At 50.6% G+C, this 18,941-nt stretch overlaps 1 protein-coding gene across 1 annotated transcript; it reads right to left on the bottom strand.

The window, feature by feature from the left end:
* Positions 1–42: 42 nt before the first annotated feature.
* On the bottom strand, positions 43–18,235 carry fhip1b (FHF complex subunit HOOK interacting protein 1B). The gene is made up of 13 exons (XM_077001640.1): positions 17,819–18,235; positions 11,771–12,260; positions 10,808–10,943; positions 10,389–10,651; positions 9,973–10,203; positions 9,013–9,258; positions 8,058–8,225; positions 7,788–7,867; positions 7,500–7,669; positions 6,009–7,349; positions 5,752–5,930; positions 5,187–5,349; positions 43–3,892 (listed from the first exon to the last, which is right to left on the bottom strand). Exons 2-13 carry the CDS (start codon positions 11,897–11,899, stop codon positions 3,579–3,581), a joined length of 3,420 nt encoding a protein of 1,139 aa, XP_076857755.1. The 5' UTR covers positions 11,900–12,260; positions 17,819–18,235; the 3' UTR covers positions 43–3,578.
* Between the last annotated feature and the right edge of the window lie 706 nt (positions 18,236–18,941).

The following is an 18,941-nucleotide window of genomic DNA, read 5'->3' as shown; positions in this document are numbered from 1 at the left end:
TAAAACAGCAGCAAGCACAACCAAAGCTTAAATAAAGACCAAGACATCAAAGGTATTGCTAGGTAAAGCATTTATAAATTAATAAAAACCATTCCCTTTTAGTGTTTACAGGTTTTACCCAAAATTTAACTGTTGATTCCCCCCCCTCATTCAGCTGTACTCCTCATATAGAAAAATATTTCTGGCAACATTCATAATTTTGCATGTGTTTCCATACAGTCTTGTGGATTATTGAAGAGAAGTGTGCTGAACTTCTCCACAGCACATTGCAGTCGTACTGTGTACACAAACGCTGAACCGGTGCTGCCTCAGGTGAGGGGCGGGAGCAGATTTGCATAGATAATGAGCCACAATCATCATCATCATCAACTCTCCATTCAAGAAAAAAAAAAAAACAACCAATGAGCAATAATTCAAGAACAAAAAATTCAGAACGTGAAAATCTTTTATAGGTTCTCACGGATTTACACACTCACACATGCATACACAAATTTCCCCAACATCTAACTGTAAACAAATGCACTTGCTCAATGAAAAGTGAAATATTAGTTCTGAATGTGGACAGCATGGTGGACAGTCCAACAACCATAAGCCTTTGAAGCAAACTCCACTGTCTCCAAGGATGACAAACCTAGTTTTTGTAAAAGGTGCTGTAGTTACAAATTTTACCGCTAACTACAAATAAAATATCCCCAAAATCATCTGTGGCATGTAAATTGCTTACAATTTAACAGTTAGCACCACCACTCCTGCTGCTGTTGCTACGGCAGCTGCTCAGTAATGACTCCACCCACAATGACATCACATCTAGTGGAATAGAATCAGCATGGCAGATATAACACGAAGCTTGTAGCTCCCGTGTTTACTGCGAGAGCAGAACCCGAGCCCGCGGTACTACCCAGAGCGCCTTTCAACGGTTCTTCAGACAGTACGATACACATTCCAGAAATAAGGCTAAAGAAATGTGTAAAAAAAAAATGGTGGTTCAAGTTCTTTGTACATGTTCATGACACACAGAGGGAATACTCAAATACTCAAAAACCAAACACTGGTGCTTTTAAGTATTTGAGTGAAAGAATGAAGGAAAAAAAACAGTCTGAAGGAATAGACACACAGACTCCACCCTGCAGAAGAGCCACACGACCAGCAGAGTGGAAGAGAGCGTTGCATGCCCAACACGGCCTGACGGACAGAGGCACTATCAAAAGAACCGCTTTTACACTTACAGTTATGAATTAAATAATCGTTTTCCCCTTTCATCCTTTGTGATCATTTTATCTACTGACATAAATGAAATATTATTCAATTTCCAAGTGAAATATCTGCTTAAAGCAAAATAGTCACCATTTCTTTCTCTGGAACAATTACATGGTAGTGTGATTTGGTTTACAGAATAATGCACACACAGACTAGCTTACAGCAATAAGGTAGGTGAGGTGTCTGAGGTGTTGTCTATGGCTGATTATGAATAGAAAAAAAAATTAAGAAAAAAAATCTCACAATTAAAATGCAATATGTATAATTAACAAAACAAACAAACAAAAAATAATGATAGACAAAAACACCCACTCACACACACACACACACACACACACACACACACACACACACACACACACACACACACATATATGCAGTCCTTCCTCAATTAATACTAAAGTGTCTTGGCAAAAAACAACAACAAAAATCTAATTCAGCTGAAGCACTGTGCAGTGAGGGCGTTTTCCCTTCCGTGTCGGAGCGTGCAGTGACCTCACACGCAACGCTCCACTCCTCCCCCAACACCGAGATGGCTTCTGTTTCTGCCCCCTGGGCACAGGACTTCTGTTTATGCGCCCCTACAGAGGCCGCAGCTGCTCTGAGATCAGACGGCCCCGCCGGCCACGGGGCCCAGTAGCAGCAGCAGAGACCCAGCCCGGAGCGCCCGCTCAGGGGCCGAGACGGAGGAGCGCCAAGATCCCCCGAGAAGTACCGGTGCCTTTCCAGCACACACAGCGGTAATGAGCGATACTGCCGTGCGGAGTGACTCGTTTTCAAGACTATTTATCTGTCGCTGCCGTTTAGTCAAGCCCCCGCCCCATCTAAATAAAAAAAAAATCATTTAAAAATAGAAAGACAAATAAAAACAACAAAATATTTGGAGAGTGCAAATCCCTAATGCAGCTTCTACGCATGTGGCATGCTGTTTGCGAAGAGGCGGGGCTAACAGTAAGCTGCACCTTTAGCCCCTCGCCTCTGGTATTGTCTACGGGGTAAATCTCTGAGGTCATGTGCCAAAAGAGAAACGACACCGATTGGCCGATTCGGACCTTCACTCCGCCCCCATATCTTCTCCAGAGTTCTCCTGGAAGCCCACGTATGGCACACACATCTGCAGTGCTCTGGATGGCCCACCCTTTAACCCAGGCCATAATTGCAATACGCCTCCTGAGGTGTGTGGAACGGGTAGAGACTCTCTTAACTATCATACACTATGGGTTGCATGTGCGCTCGATCAATAAGCCTAGATATCTACCCTTATGTAAACTCAGACTGTGGCAGCGTACACAACTCCGAAAGTCGCAGCGAGGGAGACACTGTATGACTGACAAAAGTGAACGGGTCACTTCTTCACTAGCAGTGGGACAGATTTTCAGGGGCGAAAAAAAAAACAGACATTTCGCTAAAAATGCGAAGGGCAATCAAACTAGCTCCCACTCACCTTGATTTAAAAATGATTCCTGCTTGGGAACGACTCTAAAATGTTACTGACGCTTGAAGGAAAAGAGGCTGCATCACAAACTAAATACTGACTCTTCACATTTTGGACTGCAGCCATTCACCCCAGACGCCCCATGCCCGTGACCCCAAGTTGGTGCTGTTTTTAGAACAGTTTCAAGCCCCTATTAAAGCTCTTAGGACTTGAGCCTCACCAAAAGGATGAGATTTCTCTGAAATTATGAAAATACCTTCCCCATATAAATCTACACAAATGTATCATAAACCTGTGAGTTTTGCTCTGATTGCACTTGTTAAAAGAGCTCATGTAGAATGCAGCTAGAACAAAAAAAGAAAAAAAAAAAACACACGCGTGCGCGCACGCGCGCACGCGCACACACACACACACACACACACACACACACACACACACACACACACACACACACACACACACACTCGGGCTGTGGGTTGAGGGGCCTGCGGTACACAGCATTTTGCCTTCCATGTAAAAAATCAATATGTAGTTAAAGAAGACTGAACCTTTCCTCTCCGGAGTGCATGAGTACAGCTATCCCTCCACGTTATGGACACAGACTGAGTGTGCCGTGTAAAAACAATATACACATATATTTTATATAGACTATATACAAGATTTATATGCAATTTTCTAAAGCTTTGTCAATAATCCCTTTACAGATCATTTACAGTAAAAAAAGAAAACTTTTATAAACACGGAGACTGCACCAGTCTCCCTTTACACGCGTGCTTCCGTTCTCCTCAAAATCCACAAACAAAATCACAGATTCCTCTGAAGAAGAAAGGAGAAAAGTGGGCGTTAAGAGACACGGCGAGTGAGTCGGGCGAGTGCGGCGGCCGCCTCACTCCTCCGGGTCCTGGCTGGGGGGGAAGGGCATGGCCACGGCATGCTCCTGCGCCAGGGCCGCCAGCTCCTTGAGGAACTCGGAGAAGATGACGGAGCAGTAGACGGTGTTCTTCACGCGCAGAGCCTCCGCCTGCTTCTCCAGGCTGGTGGCTCCACTTCCGGCCACCGCCCCCCGGAAGAGGGCGCTGTGGAGGGAGTGTCCGCCGTCCCGCACGTGGGCCAGGGCCGTCTGGGCGGCGTGACGCGCCCGCGTGGGGCTGCCGGTGTGTCTCAGGATCAGGTCACCCAGGGACGGCTTACGAGACTTCACTGTCGGAGAGAGAGAGACGGATCACCACTGACGCATGTGTAGAAGAAGGAGAGTGCTTACGTACGTCACACCAAACCCCCGGTTCCCCGAGTGCACACGGACAAAGACGGAAGGCACCGGAAGGAAATGATTTCATCTTATTAGTCAGAATTACTTAAGTCTTCATTATGCAGCGCTGTGTGACTAAATCGTAGAGTCAAGCATAATCACAATTACAACATCAGGGTATCTGCACATTTTTAAATCTCAAATTCAATGACTTTTAAGACCTTTTTAATACCTCTTACAAGAAAAAATAATACCAGGGTTGTCAACTTTTCAAGATCGCTTGGAGTGAGATTTGAACCTGGAGGGGGTGGCGACCGTAAGTTGTTGACGGGGGGGGGGGGGGGGGGGGGGTACGCACGACCTCGCAAAGCGACAGCACACAGGGACCTCGCACAGGGGCGGAGCCACCGCGATTACGTCATTGTCGCGATGCGTCATGTATAAACCAAGCTTGACTCGCTCAGGGATTACGGCACATGCAGCACTAGTGCCCGTACATTTACATTGTAATGGTCCAATGAAGGTAATTTAAAAACCAGGACCTTTCCTCACAGGACGTGAAATACGTCCCGGGAAATACGGACGTTTGGTCGCACTACACAGTAGACAAATCATTTTTCTGCAGTTAGCAGCAAATGACTCGATATGCATATTATTATTACGAGTGCCATCATATCGCTTGTGTTTTTCAGATTTCATATGAGAATCCAGCACTTTACAACCCATTGTACCAAGTTTGAATGTTTTTCGGCAAGTTCACAACGCGCCTCATACGAATTACTGGAAGGTTTCAGTCAGCCACAATATTTTTCATCCTCCAGCCACTTCACTGAATGGACATTTACCCATGTCTGCATCCTTGTATTGTTGTTCCCGCCGCAGCCCTCAAATAAAAGCAGATTGTTAGGCAGCTAAAGCATCGTCTGCTGTTTCCACCTGTTAGGTGACGTACTACTGCCATTAGGCGGAGTATACGGCCGTTGCGGAAATGATCATTATTGTGGGATATACAGAAAAACTGAGCAACACACTTATTTAATGCCTCCCCTCCTGAAATTCCAGACATTTTAAGACATTTTTAGACCTTGAATATGTAAAACTAAATTTAAGACATTTTAAGACTTTTTAAGGACCTGCGGGTACCCTGAACATTAACTGGCCTTTATGCATGTGTACATAAAGACACACACAGACACACACACACAGACACAGACACACACACACACAGACACAGATCTCACTAACCCAGAGAATCGGACCGGCGGAGGGGCGGCACCCCCACGGGAGGATCTGTCCAGTCCAGTTTGCCCCGCGCCACCAGGAATCGGTGAGCCTTCCTCAGCATGGCGGGGAAGTCCTCGTGCATGGCAGCAAACGTCTCGATCCGGTTCTTCACAGATCCAAGAACCTGAGAGAGACCAAGTAGGGAGAGCTGAGAAATGGCCTCAGACCACAGCGGGCCGAGTGCAGCAAACAGCCCAGACGCAAATGCCTGCAGGCTGTCGGTACCGCTGGACGTTCAAAAGATACAGCAGCCTTGTTTGTCCAAACACACTTGTAATCAAAATTACACACTGGTCAATCAGAGGAAAAACAAGAAAAAGAAAAAACAGACATATGACTTTGGGGAAAAAAATTAAGCTTCCACTAGAGGGCAACAAAAACAAAAATTTAACAGTTGTTAAAATCTCATCATTAAATAATAAAAAAATATAATAACAAGTGAGTGCTTATGATGTCTCGTTGTTATGTATCTCTGTGGAGCAGTGATGCTGTGTACAGCAGCCCTGCCCTCCTGTGAAGATTTTACCTGTATGAGCGACTTAACGCTGGGCTGGAACACCATGTTGGTGTTGAGCAGGAAGGAGCGGAGAAGAGGTTGAGGGTAGCAGGCCAGCTGAAACACGATGCCCGTCAGCAGAATGTTCACGTACAGCGAGTTCTGCATCATGCACTCCAGCTTGGAGAAGATCACCGTCATGAAGGGCCCTGCGGACACAGCACGAGCGGCAGAAAGGTCAGACTCTCCTCCGCCTCAGCGAGCGCCGTGACGTCCAGAACTCTTACCTATATAGGGCTGCGCGGCGGGCTGGACGAGAGGGCGCGCCGGGCTGAACGGCCCCGAGGACCCGTCAGGCTTGGGCTCGGCCGCTCCCTGGTCGTTCTCTTGAGGAGGACACTCCTCGTCCGTCCGGCGTGGACCAGGGGAGGCGGGCGGGAGATCCTGGCTGAAGTCCTCGGCACCTTGCGAGTACGCCCTCCTCGCCTTCACCCGCTCCTCCAGCTCTCGGAGCTCCTGGTGGAACGCCTCGATGCTGATGCCGTGGCCGTTGGAGTCTCCGGGGTCCGGGCGGTCGGGCTCGGACGGCGCCTGCTCCAGCAGCTCCTCGATCAGGCTCTCGACCGACTCGTGGCCCACACTGCCGCCATCCGCGGACGTTTCGCTGGGGTTCGGGGCCGGTGGAGACCTGCGGTTAGACGTTTGCCTGGACGGCTGGAGGACGGGCGGGGTCACCTGCGCTTGCGGAAGCAGACTGGATTTCACCTGAGATGGAGCTGGTTTCTTTGCCGAGCTACCGTGGAAGTCGCTGTACCCTCCCTGTAAGGGAAGAGCGGATTGGACAGCATCCATAGCCGCGGTGCCGTTGGAGCCTGCCGTCCCCCCGCTGGGCTCCTCGTCTCTCCTGACCTTCTTCACCTCCATCCCTCCGTCTAGCGTGTCCACGCACTCGTCCACCTGTCCGGTGCCATTAAAGAGCGCTCGACGTGGGAGGGCGTTGGGGTGCGGAACCGCAGTCTCGGCTGGCCGTAACGGGGCCTCGGCGACCGACGACGAAGGCTGCAGGGGGGCGGAGCTGGGCAGCAGGCTGCGTTTCTTACTGCGTGGCGTGAGGCTGATGCAGTTCTTGCCGATGGTGACGTCCCACTCGCCGCTGTTGCGGTCCGAGCCGCTCCACTCGGCCCGGGCGGCCGCCACCACCGCCGCCCTCTGCTGGCCGGGGTCGGCCACGGCGCCCCGCTGCGAGGAGAAGTGCTCGGGCACCACGCTGAGAGACGGGTTGGACGTCGGAGGTGGCGGAGGGGGGGGCGCCGAGCTCGGGGACGGATTGTCGCCGTCGTACGGGGCCGACCAGTCCCGACAGGCCCAGGAACACAGCTCGATGGCCCGGCGTGCGTCGTGCAGGTACTCCAGGTAACCGCATTCCACCTCGGGAGGGTCCGGAGGCGGGTGGGCGGGGCTGCTGGGGGGCAGCGGGGCACTGGAGCGGGGGGAAGAGGGAGTGTTGTCGGGTCCGGGGACAGAGGACGGAGCCACGCCGGTGCTCTGCTGGCGAATGAACAGAGCCAAGCGGGACGGCGTGCTGGGCTTGGTGTGACCCGGAGACTCTGACGTGGGGCTGCCCAGCACTGCAGAGTACAGCAGACACACGAGGATCAATGTTTAGTAATAACCGTCACTTCAAGACATATTTATTCATGAAGCCAAACATAATAGTACAGGAAATAGTCCAGAGCCGAGCTGCCGTTATATGTGCTTGTATGTAGTCATGTACACACCCTTGCCCCAGAAGGCAGGTTCCTCCTCCCGGTCACTAGGGGTCGCTGTGGCGATTCGGCAGCACTCGGGGATGAGAGACAGGAACTTGTCGGCCGATCTACCGTAGAGGTCGGTCTCCCTCACCGCACGGCGTTGACTCAGCATCACGTGCGTGCAGGGCAGCAGATACCTGCGAAGAAGACGAAAGTTTAAAGGGCACGACGCACCACGGCACGCTGCTAGCGGCTAAGAGACGATGGAGAAACGCCGCAGATGTCCGGCACAAACACACACGCACGCAGACACACCTGAGGACGAGCTGGAGCATGACGTCTTCACAGTTGAAGGAGAGCAAAGTCTTGAAGAGACTGAGAGAGACCATGCATAGCTACAGAGCAATACAAGCAGAGAGTTACTACACACAGCCACCCGTCACAGCTACAGAAACCAATGCCCCGTACCCTCAGCTAAACAAATACAGACACTACAGCATCTCAGGGCTACAGAAGCCCCGCCTAACCACCTGCTGGGGGAGGGGCCAATGGCGTGGGGGGAGGGGTCGCTGCCCTGGGACTGACCCGCGAGTTGCTGCTGATCCGCGTGAGCAGCGTGTCGAGGATGGTGTCGTTGTCGTGGCGATGCAGCAGGATGAAGCGGAGGAAGGTCTTGACGAGGGTCTTCTCTGTGACGCTGCGCAGGAACAGGTCCAGGTAGGCGGTGCTCGCAATCATCTCGTCCACAGACGACTGGGGGGGACAGAGACGCAGGGGTGAGGGGCGCCGGTTGGGGCGGAGCCAGGACATTGGGCGGGACACGCGGGACACGTGGGGATTACAAGAGAACAGTTTGTTTTACACTCTGATGGAACAGCGCGTCTTTAATAGTGCTGGTGCTACCAGAACCACAACAGACCAGCTTGTTCGGGTTACACAATAGTTCATACGTAAGCACAGAATCACAGTGTGTTCTTGTACATCGCCAATATGCTGTAAATCATATAGATAGCTGCCGTTTGCTTGACGGTGTGTGGTGGCTCGGCACCGGTGTGTAGCTCTGATGTCTCATAATGCCGAAGGACATTATACTCCTTCATCACAGTGACAGCTTCATTGCAAACCAAACAAATACAATTTCCGTTGATTCCTTTGAGGGAAAAAATTTGTTTTCCCACCGTGTTTGAAATCTTCTACATTCACTTGCTATTTTGAGTTTTTCCGGCGCTGCCATTTATGGTAACTCACAATTTAAAAAAATGTCTTTGCTTAATTTTGTTTGGTGGAGAAGCACCGGTTCCATGACAGGCTCCATCTAGTGTTGAAACTGAGAAGTGCAACAGAGTCGAGCTCAAGCTTCTTGTGCGGGCCATATTCAACTGTATTTTCAGAATTGGCTGCGGGTCAATGAAAACTGGACCTCAGGCCGAAGTTGGCCGCGGGCCATAGCTTGGACACTTCTGCTGTAAATGCTTTTGTGCACTTTTTATTAACAATACCAACTTACCAAACTGCCGGATCCGGTCCGGGATTGGCTCACCTTGTGCAGGGCGGGACCCATGACGGGCACCAGGAAGCCGTTGTGGAGGTAGTCGAGGAGCTGACAGCGCACGACGGGGTGGGCCACCTGCACCACGGCGTTGCAGAACTCCAGGCTGTTCATGAACAGCACCAGAGAGGACACGCCCATCCAGTCCTCCCTACGCAGGGCGTGCCAGTCGTCACCACGCACCTCGATCTTGCGTGGCAGGGAGGAGTAGAGGCCGCTGAGCCCTGTCGCCAGCACCTGGGGGCGGGGACGAGGACGGGGCGGGGTTAGAGAGTACCACGCCCAGTTCACACAGGAGTGGGGGCCATAGACCCATTTTTCTATCAGCAATTTATATAGTGACTGAAGCACTATGTAGCATTTGACCTTAGAACTAGAAGAACAATTCATTTAAAAAGTTACTTTTATAGTACAATTTCTTGGAATAAATAAAACAGGTTAGCAAATATATATATGGAACAGGTATGAGATGTAAAGGACATGCCAAGCAGTAGAAAACACGTCCAAGATAACACCTGAACACCTGTAGCTCCTAAGTAGGTTAAATAAGGTAGGGTCGGAGTCATCTGCTCCCACTGTAGCAAAGTTTCTGTTTCTCAGTGAAGATCCGTTCTGGTCATCACTGCTGTGTTACGTGCTCGTTTTCTGCTGGGTAGTCCGGCTCGTATGAGCAGCAGGTGGGTTCAAACCTCAGCTCAGCTGCAGTGGTGCGATGGACGGTTGTAGTAAGTGAAGACGGTTCTCTTCTCCAGCTGAGCCCACAGTGACTCACGGTCGGTGCTGATTTGTCAAGCCAGTGACAGATGGCCACCATTTTTGACATCGACCACACAGGCCAGACGCACAAACACAAACGGCCAGGACATTTCACGAGGAAATACAAACTAAATGCAACACTACCACTACCACCAAAACTCCCCTTTCACTCTCCCACATGCGCTATACTCTTACTGGGCAGAAGTAGGAGTTCTCGGTGATGTATCTGGCAACGGCGTGGTTGCTGGCAGATGTGGCCATGACGAGGAGCAGGGCGTCGCGGGCTTGCTGGCCCAGACCTCCGTCTCGGTGGATGAAAGGAACCAGCAGAGAGAAGATGAGCAAGTTGGTGGGGCCCTGCTGCACCGCCCCACACCTGAACAGCAACTCCAGCACGGCAGGCTGCCTCGACATGCACACACACACCTGCAGAGGCACCGACGGCCAAGAACAGAGCCAAGAACAATCACGTAAAGTCTGATCCAACAGGAGGAGAGATTCACCTCTGTAACCCAAATGTTGCACAACATTTAGTCCGTTTACTACTTTCAAAAAAAGCCCGAGGCGTGGCCCCTGCAGGCTGACGCGATGGCCCCTCCCCCCAGGCTGACCTGGTTGAGCAGCAGGACGAGGCTGGCCTCCAGGCTGGGCGGGCAGCCGAGCTGCGGGTCCGCGCAGGCCCCCAGCAGGCTGAGCAGGGGCTGCAGCACGGCGCTGTGCTGGAGCAGCGGCTGCTGCGATTGGCCAATCAGCATCTCGAACAGCTTCAGCAGTGCCGTCTGGCTTTCGGGGTCCAGGCCGCGGCGCACGTGCCACTGCACCAACCGCATCAGGATGCCCTCGGACACCACCAGCTCCAGGATGGGCCCCATCGCTGTGGAGGTGGGGAGAGGGCGCGGTTAGGGCACAGCCCGGAGCATGTGACCACTGCTACTGCTATCATAGGAATGACGACGCTTAAATAGTGTCAAAGTGGAATCATATGAGACATTCTTTAGGAGATGTTAATGTGAAAAAAGTGACTTCATACCTGGTGGCTCACCGGCGCTCCCTGCTGGCTTCTCTTCTGCCAGCAGACACAACATCTGATCGGTGTGATTCCTCACCGCTGTCAGATCATCAGCTCCACCAGCCAGCGAGTCCCGCTGCTCCAGGACCCACGATACCTGAGAGAGAGAGAGAGCGAGAGAGAGCGAGAGAGAGAGAGAGCGAGCGTGCGTGAGGCTGACAGAAACAGACACGAGACCCACACACCTTCGACGGAGAACTACACATATCTCGCCATCAACCACCACCCTGCACTGCAGAACATCCTGGAACGTTGCAAGACTACATGGTGTTCTTCCCAACATGATCGTGGGTCTCCTGGGTGGCTCTGCTGTACTGAGATGCTCTCGGTGCACGTATATGTTTATATGAGCTGCTGTGTGCGTGTGATTCACGCCCGCGTGATGCAGAAGCGCGGGGCAGCGGCACACGTGTGCGCACAGGGCAACGTGCGCTCCCTCTTCACACTGTGACGATCCAGCGTGGATCTAACTACCGCTAGACTGAAACAGACGCAGGCAGCAACACGCAGGCCCGGAGCACACAGCCCACCCCCCAGGCCCGGAGCACACACCCCACCCCCCAGGCCCGGAGCACACAGCCCACCTCCCAGGCCAGGAGCACACAGCCCACCCCCCAGGCCCGGAGCACACAGCCCACCCCCCAGGCCCGGAGCACACAGCCCACCCCCCAGGGCCGGAGCACACAGCCCACCCCCCAGGCCCGGAGCACACAGCCCACCCCCCAGGGCCGGAGCACACAGCCCACCCCCCAGGCCCGGAGCACACAGCCCACCATCGATCTGCAGCTGCCCAGCCTCTGTGTGAGGGGGTATTGATTTGCTCTTGCTGACTTCACCATTGCAAGCAATTCGGTCAGCACTCTACTCAGTGACACACTGGGACTGTGTGTGTGTGTGTGTGTGTGTGTGTGTGTGTGTGGTTACCTGTCTCCAGTGATTCTCGAACACCATCAAACATGTCTCTGGGTCGGCGGTACACGGGCTGGGCGGGGCCGCGCTCCGATTGGTCCGTCCCTCCATGCTCCTGGGAGTTATGCGACTTAGCCAGCTCATCTTAGTGTCCTGGCTCGGGGTCAAAGTTCATGAGGCAGGGGTCGCCGGAGGACAGAGGGGAGAGGTCAGAGGAAGGGAAGAGAGGAGAGGAGAGGGGGAGAGGAGAGGGAGAGAGGGGAAGGGAAAGCCCGGGTTAGAGGAAAAAAGCCAAGGAGAGCGTGAGGACGCAGGTGCACTAGAGAAGGGGAGGGGCCAGGGAATTAATAAAAAAAAAAAGAGGAATAAGATCCTGCCGGCGTCTGCAGCAACGGCGGGGGTCGTCACGGTAACGTGGCAGTCAGCAAGTGGGACGGGGACTGGTCAGCAACGTCATCCAGTCTGCAGCCGGCACCACTCCATACCGAGGCACAGTCACGCACACCTGGGGCAAGAGAGGGAGACGAGGGGGGGTCAGTGAGGACACCTACTGCACACCTGCACCGCAGCAGCAGAATCAGTGAGCAGACAGAGAGAGGACAGGGCAGAGAGAGCTGGACACCAACCCTCCCTCACCGTGGACACGCCACAACTACAAGATCCAGCCAAACACACCAGTCAGTCACCACCAGGCACCATCACAGACCATGTCAAAGCACGGGAGTTCCATCTGAGTTAACCAGATCATTCTGGCCACTGGTGGCGCATTTCTGGAAGAGATTAATCTATGCCTCAATGGTTTTGTTTTTTTGACACTGTGAAGTCATGAGTAGCCCAGCTGCAGGACAGAAAGCAGTGTCCACCACCTCAGACAGGAGAGCGGAAGAGGAGGCCTACTGGTCAATAGCAGACAGGCACAGTCATACTGCTACAAACACCTGAGACCTGAGGCCATGGCTGAATTCTTCTCTAGTCTGTGTATCTGTAACAGTCTACACAGGACTTCCTGATTGCGCAACACTGCACGCTGTCTAGTGGAGCAAAATAACAGCACTTGTATTTACCTCCCAAGACCACCAAGTCTGCTCAAATTACCGGCGTTAGTCACGGCTTATTTCTAATGTCACTTGCTATTCCTATATGAGAGTGCGTAATACTATACTGTATAATAATAACTGTTCGTGACCTGCATGATTTAACTTCAATTTCTTTGAACTATTCAGTGCTTTTCAGCTTGGTAATAAAGACTTAGCAGTGCTCGGGTAACCATCCACAGTGACACAGGGCAACACTGCATATCCTGAAACTCAGCTGGTCCGACCTTTGGACCCCAGGCACCTCAGTTGCTATTTCAAGTCACACCTGCATATTACCAAGTTCAACACTGACAGTAAATAATGTACAGAGGTGGAAGGTTGTCGATGAATATCCTGTTGACAAAACAGAAGCGTTGGCGTTTCCAACACAGGAATATTCAGTAGTTAGGATAACATTCCCACATAAACGTACTTGGTCACTTGACTACGGAATTAAAATGGCAGAAGGTAAACAGGCGTGAACACCACGTTTAACCCTGACAATATTATCAGAGACATAAAGGTAAGATTAAAGGAATGAGATTCATTAAGATTAATACGAAATAAAACTTCTCAGTTTCGCAATGACTTCAAAGCTGCCCATTACAGCTGTTTTGTTGCGTTTTTTACTGCCAGTTCCTCTCTCCTCCTGGATGGGGAGCCCTACGAAGGTGGTGCAGTATCACCACCTGCAGAACTGTGAGACTAGGCTGGCTAATGCATCAAGTATTCTTCAGAGAGCTGTACCAATCCCTCAGGTTTTCTCCACAAACAGCAACATCTGCACGATGCAAGGAATTCAGCCCATCCGTCCCTCACTACAGAGGAATAAGTGGCGGTCTTTGTCCAAACGAGCAGTGTGCCTCTTGTGCCTCACAAAGAAGGTCTTGTGGCTGTAGAACTCTTGTGAATGCCATTCGTGGCATCTCCATTCTCGCAAGGCATTCCATCCACTGGCTTGTTGTTAACGGTGCTAAAAACAAACAATTTGATTTGGACCGAGCCTGGATGAATTCGTATCGTTTTTCATATTGTTTTTCACACTTATTCCTCTTTGTAAATTCGTGATACAGCCATATTCCAGGCGGACAGTGGTCTACCATGATCTGTAAGTACGCGATGTTTCAGGCGGGACGGTTCTGTGTAGGGCCGATGTATGTTTATAGTCATGAGGAGGTACAAACACCTGCAGAAATGACCTTCTTTAGATTCTCCAAAGCATTTCAGTGGGACTGAGGCCAGGAAAAATGTATTCCTTCTTGGATCAGTCAACCTCTGTTGTGTTTAACATTACTGACCATCACCCTGTCCGTCTCCAATAGAGCGTCTGGGCATTCATTAGCCCCTTAACGACTGCAAGCTATCCAGGCTGGGAGGAGGCAGTTTCTCCAAACGTTCAACAGGGGTAGGAAATGTGTCAATATTGGGATCAATTCACCATACACACTTTTCTGAGCACATCACGGGCATGATCGTTAATTCTAGAGCCACGACCGGCTGCGTGTTTCTGAAGCAGTATCGTAATTATTCCACTTTCGCCGTCCTGCCCGCTAACGTTTGGTGAAACGAAGGCAGGTTAGAGCTACCTTGAGGAGGACACCTGCAGTAGCTTCTCATTAAAACCACTCGTGCTCACTGCTGTATGTACGGTTGCCTCATGATCTCACACATTACAAACGGCAAGAAGCCGCCACACCTTTTTCTTCCACCTCAAGGTTCCTAGTTTCTGAAGGTTCCACCACACATGGCCACTTCACTGATCTTTGTAGGAAAGCCACTGCAAGCAAGAGCAAAAATACCGAAGACATTTTCCCAAACTACTCCAGTTCTACAGAAATCCTTTTTTTAAATCCTTTCCAGTGATGCAGGCTTCAACCTTCCAGGTATTTTAACCAACTGCGCATACTGAATTTTTTTTTTTTATGTTCTACATTTTTTTTGGAGGCAAAGCAGGAAATATTCACTGACAGGAACTCCAATAACACTCTTGATTCTAGAGGTCATCACATTACATCGCTTATTACACAAGTCCTGTTGTATTATTAGCCCGTGACGTAGAAGCCCTTCATGCAGAAATCCAGGTGATCCTGAAGGACTCACAGGACGAGACCATCATGCGTCGGCCTTCGGTGCTGTTCCACTGCTCAGCCTAAACTCAACAACCTGGTGGTCTAGAGAATGGTGGACTTAGATTCTATTTCCACAGGTGTCTCAAATGTGTAAGATCACATGAATAAAACATCACAACCAAACATCAGTCAAACATACAACCAATGTTTTACCAGTATTATTTACGGAGGTGAGGTGTCCCTACCAAAGACCAAAGTACCACAAACAGGCAGTTCTTAGAGAATCCACTCTACTTGGTGACACATATAGGCCAGAACAGAGCATTGGGCTCTGTGAGTTACACTCATGTCTTTATTGAACCATATAACCTCAACAGCACAGAAAGACATCATGTTATATTACACAGTAATATGAACAAGTTGATAATTGACTGCTAATGACAATAGCAAAAGTTAGAGAAGTGTATATTTTATATTTCCAGATTTCAAAGACACAGACAATATTGGCAGTGGCTCACATTATTTATGATAGAATCCTTTCACTCATGTTTAGCACTGCATGCATTATAATGATTTGAGTGTAAATAATTCAGCGATTTTCGCCTCAGCGGCAGGTTTATGCTCGAGTGTACGGCTGCACTGGGGCAGTGCCCTCTCAAGAGCCTTCAGAGGCCGTGCCGTCTGGTAGGTTAGGTTGGAGATGCCAGAGTTGTGACACAGGATGACGTGGAGTCAAACCACAACCTGGAGAAGGTGAACTCAGCATCTCCGTACCTTACCAAAAGGTTGAACTCAGCATCTCCGTACCTTACCAAAATGTTGCCATTCCAAAGAAGTCTTCATACTTTGATAATGATCTAAGTACTATTGTAGATTCACCGACATGAGATAATAACAAAACTGCTTTCAACAAAGGCACCAAAAATACCAAAAGATGCCGTGGGATTAGCAGGAAGTGTGAGTACTATCGAGTTTCTATACACTGCCCACTACTTCTCCACGAGCCTCACCATAGCCACGTACCAAACACCTATCCACACAACGGCACTGCAGCCGAGGCCAAACCTTACCTGCGTCTTTGGCATGAAATTTATTTTTGATGGGGTTCTGAGGTGCAGAGTGATATACAGTATCTTAATATGCACATTAAGCCAAAAAATATTCCAGTTTAAAAACAGACTTACTAAAAGCGGTCTATAAATCCCGTGACAGCATACAGCAGATAAGAATGGAGTCCATGGCAAAGTACAAGCCTACCAATGTCATGCTAAACACATCTAGCACTGCACACTCACTTACCTCAGCCATTTTAGATGAACAATCACATTGAAATGACACCGCAAACAGGCCTTTGTACACCGCTTATGAGAAATCCAGAAACGCAGAAGGAGCTCTTCCTCTCAAAGTCATTTCCGCCCTCGGGTTACAATGAATCATTAGCCAGGTGTCTGAGTAACCTGCACACTGATAAGAGTAGGTCACTGCAGAATCTCCCATACCTCACCACTGTGTGGCACAGCTCAGGACGAGCTGCTAGGGCACAGGGGAGGGGCTCACTTCCAAGAAAGGTTACAGGAAACAATGCAGAGTCTTGGGGTTGCACGCTTGTCATGAAGGGTTAGGCTATTTTCTGCAAGTGTCCTGCTTTAGGCAGGAAAGAAGGAGAGACACCCATCAGCCTAGTTCACATCAAACACAATTCCCTCGGCTTCTACCCTTTTCCACTGTGCAAACATCGTATCGTCGGGTCCACACTGCTCACAACAACTGACCCCATAATTATGGAAATGGAAGGGATGTGTTAGGCAAAGTTAGGAGAGGACAAGCACTGAGTTATGAATGTAAAATGGGACCTTCCTGTAAATGGCCCACGTTAGAGGTAAGGGTGGTTCTGACCCAGTGGGAGACGGAGATTATGTGAACACTTTGCAGGTCATATTCCTTGAATCAGCAAGTGATCAAAGTTCAGTCAGCATTACACCAACATGAGTTCAACAACAGCATAGTTGCAAAAGGAAAATTTACAATGCCCCCCCGGGTGTGTGTGTGTGTGTGTGTGTGTGTGTGTGTGTGTGTGTGTCTGTGTGCATACGTGTGTCTCTCTCTGCAAGTTAAAGATAGACTGTTCATGAGCAGCAATTGCTTCACTGTATGGTTATGTCCATGCATGACTTCATGACACAGTCATTACTCTCCAGAAGGAGCCCAGCCCATCACGAATGGCAGTGCCCCAAATATGACTCACGGTGAGCTCCAGCCCCCCAGCGCTTCACTGCACATCTGGGATGAGGCGCTGGATAAATAACCCAAAACACGTCCGCGTGAGTGACGGGAAGAGTGATGAACGAGGCACTGAACACAAAAAGAACCAACAAGGAGAGACAGAAGGAGAGAAACGCAAAGTGCAAAGTTACAGAGATGACCGATTTCCCCTTAGACCCGCTCATGTGAACGATGCACTCTGACTGGACCTGTGCGAAGGGAGATGAGGAACTGAACCGGTGTCCTGTTTTATGGACCTGAACTCCACTCGTAAAATCAACCCAAATAAGTATCGAGTGTTCATTCACCATCCACGTATATAAACCCCAAACACTCGGCTAAAGGGGTCATCACAGCCAAACCCAGCAGGACAGCGGCCACCCAGCGAGTCCCGACCCGCCGCAGGACGCACACGGAGAGCCGCATCACTCCAGCTCCGCTCCCCACCCACACGCGTCCCCCGACGGGTCGTGTGAAACACCAGCGGCCGTCGGGCTGAGCTGACGCGGCGCTGCTCGTCGCCTCAGCCCGTCACGGCGCTACGGCGCGGGGCTGTCCCCACACACCCCCAACGCCGTTACTCGGACCCCACCCGGAGGACGTTCCGCTCCCCCCCCCCCCCCCCCCCCCCCCCCCCCCCCCCGCGCAGCACTCACCTCGGTCGCTGTGGTTTACCCCGCGGTATATCTCGGCCCCGGTGCCCGCTGGAGGTGGTTGATGTTCCGGGTAGCGACTGCGTCGCGAGCGCGCTAGCTGGCTGGCTAACAGCTAGCAGCTAACGGCTAACAGCTAGCAGCTAACGGCTAGCGACGACCGAGCGGGTCGGTTATCCCAGTGTCAGCTGAACGCCAGGTAATAAAAAGGTGGAGGACAGCAGAAGGTGGAGGAGACCGCCTCGGCTACGTTCTAGCACGGACGCGAGGACGCGGTTCTTCACGGTTTTGGTTGTTTTTTGTGTGTTTGTTTTTTTATTTGGCCGTACACAGACTGTCCCCAAACGTCAGAGGTTTGATTTCTTACTCTCCCGTTTCGCAGCCATCTTCTCACTAGAATTCCGCTGGCACACCCACGCGCAAGCGACGTGATGACGTCGTAAACCGCCGCCCATGCGCACACGGACATGAACGCGCTCATGCAGCCAGCAGTAAGACTGGCCTCTGTGTGAAATACTGCCACCTAGTGGCTAAAAAACAACGCAACAACAACGTGAAACAACGCAAATGACAGCGCACCGTGGCAACCTTTATTTTTTGTTTTAAATACACGTTGGCTGACGTAATGAGCAAATCACACAATCACAGCCATATAAGCAATAGGACAATAGGTAAAATATGGGTAAAATTGATTTCTCCCAAAAGTCATACAGTTATGCAAATAAGAGCAGCTTAATTTACTTTATGCAAATGAATAACAATAAATTATTACATTTCCAAGTTAGTTAGCATGGCTGCATTGGAAATCTCTTACAAAATATTTCTGTGTTGATAGAGAATGCTCCACCTGCACTAACTATGAGGCAGTGACTGTCCCTACTGATTTAAACTCAGAAAGGAACAGCTTACCTATGGGCCCTCCAGGGAGCTGTAGCTACAGCAACTAAAATCACCTTGCCTGTTATTATAGAAAGACAGATAGATATGTAGCCACGCCGAGTCTCAGAATAGAAGAAAATCCCACGCATATCGCGTAGTGATGGATTTACAGACGGAGGAATATGCGCATACATTTTCTGAAGCCACAGACTAAGTTTGTTTAGCCTTTAATGAAGCACCGACACTA

The sequence above is a fragment of the Brachyhypopomus gauderio genome, chromosome 4 (assembly GCF_052324685.1).
Source record: "Brachyhypopomus gauderio isolate BG-103 chromosome 4, BGAUD_0.2, whole genome shotgun sequence".
Taxonomy (NCBI): domain Eukaryota; kingdom Metazoa; phylum Chordata; class Actinopteri; order Gymnotiformes; family Hypopomidae; genus Brachyhypopomus; species Brachyhypopomus gauderio.
The sequence above is the reverse complement of the archived record's forward strand: the minus strand, read 5'-3'. Positions and strand labels throughout refer to the sequence as shown.